This window comes from Sinocyclocheilus anshuiensis, unplaced genomic scaffold (assembly GCF_001515605.1).
Source record: "Sinocyclocheilus anshuiensis isolate Anshui unplaced genomic scaffold, SAMN03320099.WGS_v1.1 scaffold1644, whole genome shotgun sequence".
NCBI lineage: Eukaryota > Metazoa > Chordata > Actinopteri > Cypriniformes > Cyprinidae > Sinocyclocheilus > Sinocyclocheilus anshuiensis.
This window is the reverse complement of record NW_015557451.1, coordinates 459,343-471,204: the sequence shown is the minus strand read 5'-3', so window position 1 is coordinate 471,204 and position 11,862 is coordinate 459,343. Positions and strand designations below refer to the sequence as shown.

The 11,862-nt window shown below is 37.0% G+C and overlaps 2 protein-coding genes across 3 annotated transcripts in view; one reads left to right on the top strand and one right to left on the bottom strand.

Annotated features, from left to right (window-relative positions):
* LOC107679265 (protein AF-9-like) overlaps positions 1-7,993 on the bottom strand; it is a 58,266-nt gene extending 50,273 nt beyond the window's left edge. The window contains exons 1-2 of one of the 2 annotated variants that reach the window (XM_016474776.1): positions 7,915-7,993; positions 5,386-5,566 (exon numbers count right to left, since the gene is read on the bottom strand). In XM_016474776.1, the coding sequence (XP_016330262.1) occupies positions 5,386-5,482 (97 nt within the window). In that variant the 5' untranslated portion in view covers positions 5,483-5,566; positions 7,915-7,993. Of the gene's footprint in view, positions 1-5,385; positions 5,567-6,026; positions 6,159-7,914 lie in introns of those variants that run through there. The other variant, XM_016474775.1, reaches the window with a different exon arrangement.
* Positions 7,099-11,862, top strand: part of LOC107679228 (focadhesin-like) — a 49,397-nt gene continuing 44,633 nt past the window's right edge. The window contains exons 1-3 of the mRNA XM_016474741.1: positions 7,099-7,174; positions 9,726-9,810; positions 10,042-10,116. Coding sequence (XP_016330227.1) covers positions 9,754-9,810; positions 10,042-10,116 — 132 coding nt within the window. The 5' untranslated portion in view covers positions 7,099-7,174; positions 9,726-9,753. The remainder of the gene's footprint in view (positions 7,175-9,725; positions 9,811-10,041; positions 10,117-11,862) is intronic.

The following is an 11,862-nucleotide window of genomic DNA, read 5'->3' as shown; positions in this document are numbered from 1 at the left end:
GGAAATTTCTGTCACCATTTACTTTGCTTCATGGTTGGTTATTCCAAAACCATGAGTTTGTCTTCTGTGAAACACAGGAGAAATTCTGAAGAATGTACTGCCTGTTTTTTTTTTTTAATGCAATTACAATAAACGGGCACTAGAGCATTCAAGCTTCACAATAGACACAAAGCACTATAAAAGTGGTCCATATGACTCATTATTCACTGAAAATGTTGACATCTGCTCTATCTTTTCTTGGCATGTTCATGAGAGAAGTAACAATGTCCAACTTGGGAATGAATCATTCTTTTGAATCCTTAATTTGGTTGACAAAAACAGTCCCACCGAATCGTTTACAAATCAGAATAATCTGACTCAATTTGCTGCTTTTAAAAGCTCTCTGGGGATGAAGATTTTCAGTGAATAATGAATTAAATTTCAAATGCCGTTCCTCACATGAAGGATATTTTTGTGATGCTTTGTGAGTCCTTTTTGAAGCATGAAGTCTCTAGGTGCAAATCTCTGTAACTGTGTGGAAATAAACAACCAGTATGGTCTTGTTTTGTATTCGTACAGAAGTCAGAGATACGGTTAGGCTATTTAGATATGGGCAAAGTCACTTCAAGCCCCTTTCAATAACATTTCAAATCAGGAATAAAATCTGATAATAATTAAATTGAATATTTCATGAAGGTCCAGCTAAAGAGCATGCTCTGGAGTTAACAAATATATGGACTAGAATTTCCATATGGACTGCAACAGAAAATTCCATTCATTTTTTTCCATATGAGGAATTTTTTTTTTTTTAACGATAACCTATAAACCTTAAAAGACCTACTTTGAGCTATGAGGTTTTTAACTGGTTAATGCTTTTGTTGAAGCGGTCAGTCTGCACTCTTTCTACATATTTTTTAAAATAATCATGTTTAACAGTGAAATCCCTGGAGAAAAACTACATTACCCATGATTTTGGAAAGAAATATTTACCAATCAGAGAATCAAAACAAGCAAATAGCGCTAAAAGAGCTCTTTGTTGCCCACCAATTACCATGAAGCACTATAAAATTAAAATCAACTCTTTAAATCAATATTCTTATATTTATCCACTGGTTTTATTTTTGATTAGGTCAGTTGCAATGCTTCATGGGATTGCAGTTCTTTCCCTCATTAAAGCTGTTAATAACACAGTCTTGTAGCCAAAGCAGTTGAAAAAGTGGGCAGACACTGTTGCACCATTTACTAGCATCTAGCAACACCCTAAAAACCACTCTGAACACCTAATCAATAGAAAAGGACAAATACTGGGCAGGTTTTCAGGCCAATTCTTGTATCACAGTAGCTAGTTTTTCCACAGGCAAGCACTACCTGTTTGTTTCTATGATAGTTGAATTACCAGAGGTACGTCCTTTACAAACCTTAAAATAATGATTCTTCCCCTAAAAAAAGACTAAATTTTTAGTCTTTTCTTTGCTCCCATCTGGGTAAGAAAGCCACCTCTTGTGTTTACATCACAAAGATTGAAGAACTGTTTTTTCTCCATAATATATATCACCAGAGAGCAAAGATAAAGCTGTGTGGGGCAGCTGCAGTAGAATAGAAGAAGGATGATGTTATTTTAAGCTCTTCCAGCAATTGGGCTCAAGCGTACTGTCAAGTCTAGCAAAGTCAGAGACATACTGACACAATCCACCGATGTAATGATACAATCTTGTTTTATCATTCCCTCTTTCATACCCTCAGCAATAAAAAGGCTAAATAAATTCGGTAAATACAAAAATACACCACACACACACATTCTCTGGACCCTCATCACCTAGTGTGGACAGACATTTCCCTTGGTATATATCTGAATGGGACGCCTAATTGACTTGGGATGTTTGTGTGGCTGGCTAAAAGACTAGAAACGACAACGTTTCCACTGCAAAATAGTGGGTAGTGACTTGTCATGAACCAAAAGCCAGACATTTATATATTTTTCAGTGTATAACTGGCATAGATGGGTGCAGGTGAAATGAACACCCATGTTCCACTCTATTTATTTGGGTTTGTTGCCCCCCTATTCCTGCGCCAGCAAAAAAATATCAGGTTTCCAAGGCTACACAGCATGCCTGTTAATCATGGCTGTTCGGTCCCTTAATCTCAACCAAAAAACACTTTCCACCTTTGTTTAATGTCCAGGTAGCCATGATTTCTGAAACTGGGAAACATCACATTCCATGCCCATGAGAGCTGATCAAAAATCCTTAAAAGCAATAGTTTACCCAAAAATTACAATTCTGTCATCATTTACTCACCTTTGTGTCATTTCACACTTCTATGACTTTCTTCACACAAAGAATATATATACTGGTCTGGAAATATATGAGGGTGAATGAAAAATGACAATTTATTTCTTGGTGAAGTAGGCTAACTTTTTAACACAAGGCATCTAGTATCCTGCATCTAGGATGGCAAATCCCCCCTTTTTTATCAAATGACATTCTGTGTAACTATGAGAAAGGCACAAGGAAGCAGATAACCCCGTGAGAGACAGGGAGGCAACATGTAATCTACAACAGCTGTGAAAGGGGTAACATCGAATACTCCTAAGGCTTCAAACACAAAACAAGGAGAGAGAAAAGGGACTCACAGCCACAGAACACACCGTCTAGAGTAAAGAGTTTTGGAGAACTCAATGAGTGTGTGAGCAGCTGTTCCTTTCGGGTCAGTATAGCGAGACTGTTGGTATTAAACTGTCAAACACAAGCCCGTCTGTGCACAAGGTTTCCCTCTAACTGCCCCTCGGCTCGTCTCGACACCGGCTAACACTGATCAAAGCCCTGAGGAGGGAGAGGCAGGGGAGAAGGGGGTGGTGTAGCCTCCCGGGATCCCAAATAATAAGCCTGACTGTTTACCTTACAAGCGCACCATATATTCTAGGTCTAAGAAAGCAGGTTTCTATATCCAACCCCTCCAAGGAGAGAGAGACAGCCCTGTTGTGAATTATCTGCTGAGTACGCAGAAGGCCACATGGGGTGTTTAGTAGTCTATTTTTCACGGCATTGAAGAAAATGTAAATATTCAAAGTGTTTATTCTTCACCGTTTGATTTGACTTATTCTGGGTCTAATTAGGACTAAAATGTAAGAGAAGTAATGCTAGAGGTCAAAAATTCTAAGGAAATCCTATTCCACGTGTCATTACTATAAAGTATGCACATCTAGCTACATTAACTCAAGTGATTTAAACCCTCTTCCTATAGTTCATCCTGAAGCAAACACTTTGTTGGATCCATTATAAACATGAAAAAAGCTGGAGACCTTAGGAAGTGCTTCGACTACTAATTCATCACAGCGCAAAAACATTTTAGGGTGCGCACCCAAGGGGGTGTTTGGTAGGATCTCCTAAAAGCTGGTGTCATAAGGTAGGATTTATTAGAGGTTAAGTATCCCCCTGCTGATTTTGCCTTTTTTTTTTTCAGCAGCCCCTGCAAGACATTTGTCAAAGAAAAGGAGAGAGGGGCTAGAAGTTCAAGCAAACCTACATTTAGTGTACATCTTGTCATCGAAGACCTTCAGGAGCAAGTTTCGAGTAGCTTCCAAATGAGGTCCGGCCCTTGATTTATAGTCTGTTTTAATGTTTTGAGAAAATAAATACAGCAGGGGAGATTTTCACCACACTGTCATCACACGCATTGGAGAACCGATTTGAAGCACACATCCCCTTCAGATCTTACATAAACACAACAACTATATGTGGCATAAATCAAACCTGTGGCAGCACACATAGTACGAGCGCTGTAACGCAAAGGAACGAGGAAAATATTAGCATATGTTTGAAGTCATGCATCTTCAGCTGTCCACAGAAGCAAAACAAACTTAAGTCCTTCTGTGCAATTTTCCAATCTCTGCGGTTTGATTTTCCACCACAGTAATAAAACACAGTCTTAGAAAGCGTCACATAAATAAAGTGTTGAATCAAAGCAATTTAGCTGCAGCTCTGTCATGCAAGAATGCATGCAATTGTACATTTCTGTGACGTCCATGATAGAACAAACGGTTATTGTGACATAAATATGTACCTAACAAAATGCTAAAGGAAAATAGCTGGCCGGAACAAAGATGATCTAACAACTGTTCTCAAAAAGTGCAAATGTTCGCCTGCGATAAATGGCATATAATGACAAATGACTTTCTTCAGCATTTTTCCCTGCACTGATCGCATCACAGCAAACTCCGCTTAAACACTTTGGGTGAGGGCAGGAAACCAGTATTTTAATTAATTCCTTCCAAGGCTTTCATCAACCTCTACTCCTACAATCCTCCTTTCAAACCACCAGACACTTTCATTCCCTCTCTCTCACTGTCCTGTTGTTGGCGTTGTCTAATAATAGTATATATGAACTATAATAACTAGGGGAACATTGTAACAGGGTGAATTGTAACACCATCAGAATGAGTTACAGGGGTTGAAATCTATATCACACACGACCACCTCCCTCCTGTGGTGATTGTTTAAAATGTAAAGGGGTTTATAGGACGGAAAACAATTTGGAGGTAACGGTTTAGTAAAAAATTAAATGACAGAACTATCTTCTGAATCAGCAGGTTCTCATGTTTGACATAACAGCTGCATGTCATCTGCATGTTTAAAAACCCGGAAATATCACACCTGACAAGATGGGGAGGGTTGTAACACTTTCCATGCACTTCTATTGGACTCACAAAGACAGCACAATATAGGAAAGTGTATATATGTGCCACGTTTTTTTAACTAAAGCATTACTTATGTATACCATTTTTAATTATTATTTTTTTATTAAATTAGACTATGACACTACCAATAGACTATGCATAAAATTGGAATATTCTATCACAAATAACAAGCCTAAATAAATAAACATATACACACATAGGTACAAACGAACAAAATGTTCATTAAGACACGGTACCAACGTGTTTTAATCACTTTCCTCTGAACAAAATGTACATTTACGAACTAAAGCTGAACTTCAAGGATGTTCTAACGCGGTACAAAATACTTTCAGTGATGTCCCCGAGAATACCCTATACTAGTTAACTAAAGGATTTAATTGCGTTATTATTATGCTAACGCGTTATTCTTGAAACTTTTTAGGAGACGCGCACTGATTAACGCGCGTCGACAATGATAACAGATCAAGAGAAATCAATTACTCGCGGCACAAGGAAAACCTGCAAAAGATATAGTGCTAAAAACATCATTATATAATACAGATCTCTTTTAGAAATGTCAACCACTTTTTGTCCCTGCAGCGCAACAGTAGACCAGATCTGCATGCATCAAGTAGCCAAGGTGCATTCAGGATCACACATCATTCCAGCCTTACTATTCAAGAGAATTCACAATTTGATATAATAGTAAATCGATAGCAAATCTCTTCTACCTCTTTTTGGTCTCGGGAAACTTTCGTGTAGATGAAATACGACTTTCTCCACAAAATGCTGAATGTTGCTGTGCTCCGGTCCGCGGACAACCACCATCCAGTCGTGCGTAAAACCTTCCACGGTGGGTTTCTTTCGGAGCTGGGCACGATGACCGAGTTCCAGTTTCACCTGAACGGCACCCTAAAACACCCAAATGTTCACTTTAGAATCATGTCGCTAATTATTTAGTATAAAAGGCACAATCTGAATGCGTGCGTGATAAAACCAATCTGGAGCCGAACATGTAAATGTAGCTACAGCTAAATAATAATTTAAGTTTCTGGTATGTTATTAAGCCTCAACATACCAGAATGAATGACACAAACAGAGCATTCTGTCAGATTGCTGAATATTTGTTTTTGGATGCCCTCCTTTTGTTTGAAATCTTTCAAGCGCATCACTTTTGCAGACATGCACTAATACGCTGGAAACGCACGACTCCACTAGTTCTACTGTAACGTTACTTGACTATTCCGGTGGAAATATGGCTGGAAAAGCCTCGTATGCGGCTAATCGCCTTCCCAAACCAGACGAAAACGAACAGAGGCGCTGGAGATCCCAAACATCGCACCGATACTATAGCAGGTAAAGCCCAACTCACCGAACTGGCCATTGTGGGGGCCCCGGGATAATGCTATTTCATGGAGAATTTGGTTTAAATAAGGACACCGAGGACTGTAGACGCCCGACGGCGGACATGGTCTTTTAATTGAGCTCTCTCGAGTTTTCAAAGGCTGAGGTGTAAAGTGAGACGCATGCGCGTGCGTGCACGAGACGAGCCAATGGCAGCGAGAGCGAGTGAAGAGTCACTATTAACCTATTTACTTTCCATAAAAAAGTAACTAAGTACCGTAATTAGTTACTTTTTTATGGAGTAACGCAATATTGTAATGCATTTCTTTTAAAAGTAACTTTCCCCAACACTGATTAACACTATTATTACATAGCCTATATTTTCTACATTGTATGTGCTCCTATTGTATATTTATGTGTTTCTACTGTTGCTGTAATTAATTGCAAGTTAATTTTTTTTTATAAAATGTGAGTGAGTGACTAATATAGACTATTATCTTTAATATGGTCTATTGGTTTACACTGGCCTTGTTTCACACTAAATATATATAAAATATTTTACAATGTTCAGTAAAAATGATGTTATGTTTTATACGTCATACATGTAGTTATACTGTAAACTATGGTTAAAATTGATTTATAAGTAAAAAACATAGTAAGAACATTTATTGTTTTATTTTTTATAAATCTTATATATATATATATCTAATATAAGTCACATTTAGTCACTACTATTATAAGTAAGAAATACTTTCTTTATTATTTATTGGGAAAAAAAATATAGAACAAAAGTCTAGACACCTGATTGTAAGATATGTGCAGGCCATGTTTATGTTTAAAAATAATTATTTATATAAAATGTTAACATGACATTTGATACATTTGCATAAATAAAGAAAGAACGACCTCAATCAATGTAAGAAAAGTGTTAAAAGGGTACTCCTTTTCGAGTTAAATCTGAGAGTGCCATAATGTACTTTAAATACATGAATTATATGATATATGTACGCAGTCAAAATGGCAAGAAATAATTACGTTGACATTAGATTAACGTATCGCTTTTTCCGTATGTTTGGTCCTCCACGCGCGCCGTAGAAGCATGTTGCCAATAGGAGGGTTTCGCGAAAAACGTAGCAAAGTGCATCTAAACGTCACTGGAATGTAGGAATTCTCTGGGTAAGGTAATGCTGAGGTATCACTATGGTATCGGCTTGTGATGCCATGGTGTTGAATGATTACTTTATTCTTGTAAAATGGTGTTTACGTGGAAATACCTTAGTACGTATCCAGAAACCATGGTATTACTGTCGAGCATGTCCATTGTGTTAGAACCATGGAATCTTTACAAAACTGACATGTTATACCAGCTAACTTAGTCTAGCCAGTCAAACTCAGCATCACTTAAACAATGATGCATTATTGTGGACACACAAGCAGTGCAGAGCAAGCAGTCCAGAGCCCAAGCCTTTGTGCATGTGGACAAGTAGCCACAGGCTGGAAATCCCTGGAATATTTTCAGTTCTCTGCTTTGCTGACAAGAGCGTGTGTAAAAATGATCTGGTAAAACAAACAACTAGTTTGTCAACATGTTTACACAAACCTCTGCCTACAAAAATGGTGTAAAAAAAGATGCAAATTTGATTCAAACATGACTAAGCATTGTTTTATGGCATTTTCTTTATGCATTGTCCACCATCTGTCATTACTGAATGCAAATAAATCTCAAGCTTAAGCTAATAACTCTTACTTTTTCTCAGTATATTTTAAATCTGTCTCCAAAATATCACCCTTTTGCAAAGTTACAATCTGCTACAACATAGAAATCCACTTTTCTCGTATTAAAGTAGCACATGAACATGTAGCATTTTGGCTTGTATAGTTTTGACGTAAATTGTCATATGAATTTCAAATCTTACCTGACTTGCCCGAGCCGCTCTTTGCTGTCAGTAACACTGCTGTAGTAAAACTGTCACGCTGGATGGAGACACAGCAGGTTATCATCATGAACATTGCACACGCAGCGCTTGCTTGTGGGATATCAGTCCCAGGAGGGGTGGGGCAGCATTTTAGAGCTTGCATTGTCAGTCTTTCTCCCATGTGCCGTGGTATAAACCTGAATCTCCAGTGGCCATCAGCCAGTGTCAGTCAAATCAACAGCTGGTAATGTCATTACCCTACACTGGGAGTCCATATGAGACAACATATGAGATGCCAGAGTCGGCGGTCCGCAACTGGAAGGACATTGAAGCTTTGGCAAAAGTCACTTGTGAATAATGCATCCCATTGATGTGGTTGCCAGTGCCATCTGTCAGATGGTTGTGTCTTCTGAGTTTAGATGCAAGCAGGCTATATGTCTCAGGCCTTTATTTAATTTCACCTTAGATTACATCAGTTTGAAGTGGTGTTGGGTTATTCTTATTATGGTCTAACAGTATCACCCTGAAGGCGGTTTTTGTCCCGTTGCACCTGTTTGGTGTGTTTGATCCCTTGACACCTGTGATCTGAATGATAAGGCGTTAACATGAGGTCGCTGCACAGCTGTTTTTAACAGATGATGTCAGTTTGTATGTCAGTTTCTTCATTTCAGGAAATGAGGGTTGATTCTAAAAATGTGAAGTAAATTTCCCATGACTCGATTTGCGGTTGCATGCTACACATTTGAGAAATTCTGTTCTTTTCAAATCTTTTGAATCTTAATGTCAGTAAGAAGTCAAAGGTTTGGGGTCAGCAAGATGTTTGAAAGAAATGAATACCTTTATAAAGTAAGAAGAATACATTGCATTGATCAGAAGTGGCAGTTAGGACATTTATAATGTTACAGTGAAAAGATTTCGGTTTCAAATAAATGCTGTTTTGAACTTTCTATTCATCAAAAAAATCACAAATGTTTTCCACATTGATATTAATAAGAAATGTTTCTTGAATAGCAAATCAGCATATTAGAATGACTTCTGAAGGATCATGTGACAGTGAAAACTGGAGGAATGGCTGCAAAAAATTCAACTTTACCATCACAGGAATAAACTTGATTTTAAAATGCATTTAAATAGAAAACAGTTTTTGAAAATTGTAATAATATTTCAAAATATTAGCCTAATGTATTTTTCTGTATTTTGATGAAATGATCAAATGCCTTGTTAGTCAAAAATGTATAAAAAAAATTATAGAGCACAAATTTCTGAACAGTACACCAAAAAAAATAAATAAAAATGGTGTCAAAACAGTTTTCACTCAGAAATTGCTAGTAAATTTCAGAAATACTCGTAAAGAAATGGCAAGTAACACATTCAATTAAACATGAAATTTTCAAGTTGAAAGACTGAAATAGTGTTCTCTTGTAAAACTACTCCAATTGTTTTTTTTTTTCATTTACAACTTTGAAAAAATCATTTTTACAGTGGTGTACCTTTTGACATTGCCAGTACACATTCCTGGTTTTATTGTATGCCATTTATCAGAATTAATTATTCTGAAGAAATGTTATCCTTCCTAATTTTATCAAAATCTCTTACCTTTTCAACACCTACTCTCCTGCGACCTGTCATCTAGAGACAATTGTTCCAAGATCCTATCCAATCCTTTTGGTTAAGATTGAGTACTTTATTTTTTGTCATTGAATTATCTGTTTCAATCAAAGGTATGCCTTTTTTTTTGCAAGTAAAACAGGCTGGGGATGCCTTTTTAATTTGACTAAAAATTACCAATTCCATATGATGTTTGTTTTTAGTATGGGGCATCATTCGTGATTTCTGGAGATGACTGAAATTTTGAAGACCAGGGTTGAGTTCCCCAGCTCCCTCATTCAAGCTCAGGTAAAGCACTCAAAAACAGACTGATGATTTAAGCATTTAGAGGTAAATCAAGGTTCGAATTCCACAGCAATTCAATGAAATGCTTATCTATCCCACAAAACGCGTCGGTCTTGAAGAAATCCATTCCTGTGAATGCGTAATTTTGATTAAATCTTTTGTTTAGTTTGCTCAAGGCATGTGAAGAACCAGCTTTTCTGCCTGATCAGTGCTTTTTTGGCTTTTTAATTCTAGGCTGTGAGGACGCTGGTCACTGCAGTGTTGAAAGAGAAAGGCCAAAATGAAAGGATTTGTCAGACCACCGCTAAAGTAAGTTCTTGTGATCTTGCATAGAAAGGTTATACATCACATCACCGTTAGGACACAAAAATAACGTTTATGTAATAATTATTTAATTAATCATCTTTATTTAATAATCAGCACTCAAATCTGGCAACCAGCAATCAAAACTGAGTTGCACATTAACATATGTGACCCTGGACCACAAAACCAGTCATAAGGGTCTATTTAATGAAATTGAGATTTATACACCATCTCAAAGCTGAATAAATAAGCTTTCCATTGATGCATGGTTTGTTAGGATAGGACAATATTTGGAAATCTATTTGAAAATCTGCAATCTGAGGGTGCAAAATATTGAGAAAATCGCCTTTAAAGTTGTCCAAATGAAGTTCTTAGCAATGCATATTACTAATCAAAAATTAAGTTTTAATATATTTAAAGTAGGAAATTTACAAAATATCTTTATGGAACATGATCTTTTTCTTAAAGGGGTCATATGATGCGATTTCAAGTTTTCCTTTCTCTTTGGATGTTTTTTGAACATTAAAGCATGTCAACATATTCTGTTACACCAAATACACAAAATAATGATCTTTAAAAAAAGCATCATATGACCCCTTTAATGTCCTAATGATTTTTGGCATAAAAGAAAAATCAATAATTTTGACCTATACAATGTATTTTTGGCTATTGTTACAAATATACCCAAGCGACTTAAGACTGGTTTTGTGGTCCAGGGTCACATATTATGTTTCTAGACTTTGTTTTATATCAAAAGTAACAAAGCACGATGCTCACTGTGATTATTGGATGGTAGAAAATACAAATAATGTTTAGAGAAGTTTTGTTCATGCATCAACTGCAAACAGCATTGACTAAAATATCCTGGTTCATCAAAATGTTCCATTAAAAACAAGAAATCAATATTGTCAACCCAGCCCTACTGTCCAGACAGCTGACATGTTTACCTTTTGTAGCTTACCCACCATGTGTCTTTGAAATAGACAGTGACACAGTCAAAACGTGCATCAGAGAAGCGCTAATTAAACGTCACCGTTTTGGTCAATGATTTAAACCCACCAAAACGGTTTCACCTGAAAACAAAAATACATTTTCGGCCAAATAATGTATGAATGACGTTGAAGCCAAGAAGCTGAACATTAAATAGCCGCGGTTGACATGTAGGCTACATGTAAATGTGGGATGTGATGTGTTGGATTTTGTATGTCTGAAATCCACCGTTTTTGCAGTTGTAGATTTATTTCAGTAAATGAGAACAGACGTTTTGAATTCGGAAAGTTACAGTATAATATTCATGAAATGACCCATTTAAAGGGATAGTTCACCCAAAAATGAAAATTTGATGTTTATCTGCTTACCACAAGGACATCCAAGATGTAAGTGACTTCGTTTCTTCAGTAGAACACAAACTGAGATTTTTAACTCAAACCGTTGCAGTCTATCAGTCATATAATGTAAGTGGATGGGAATCATGGCTTTGAGAGTCATAAAACATACACAAACAAAACCAAATTAAACCCTGCGGCTCGTGACGATACATTGATGTGTAAAGACACAAAACGATCGGTCTGTGCAAGAAACTGAACAGTATTTATATCGTTTTTTACCTCTGATTTTCACCGCAATGTCTGAACTGTCTGAACTGTCCTGAGCCCGTCCTCGACAGCCGGCGCGTTCCCGTCTTCTTCTTCTTGCTTTACAGCGGATCTAAGACTTATAAGTGCATTACCGCCACCTATCTCTCAAATAGAC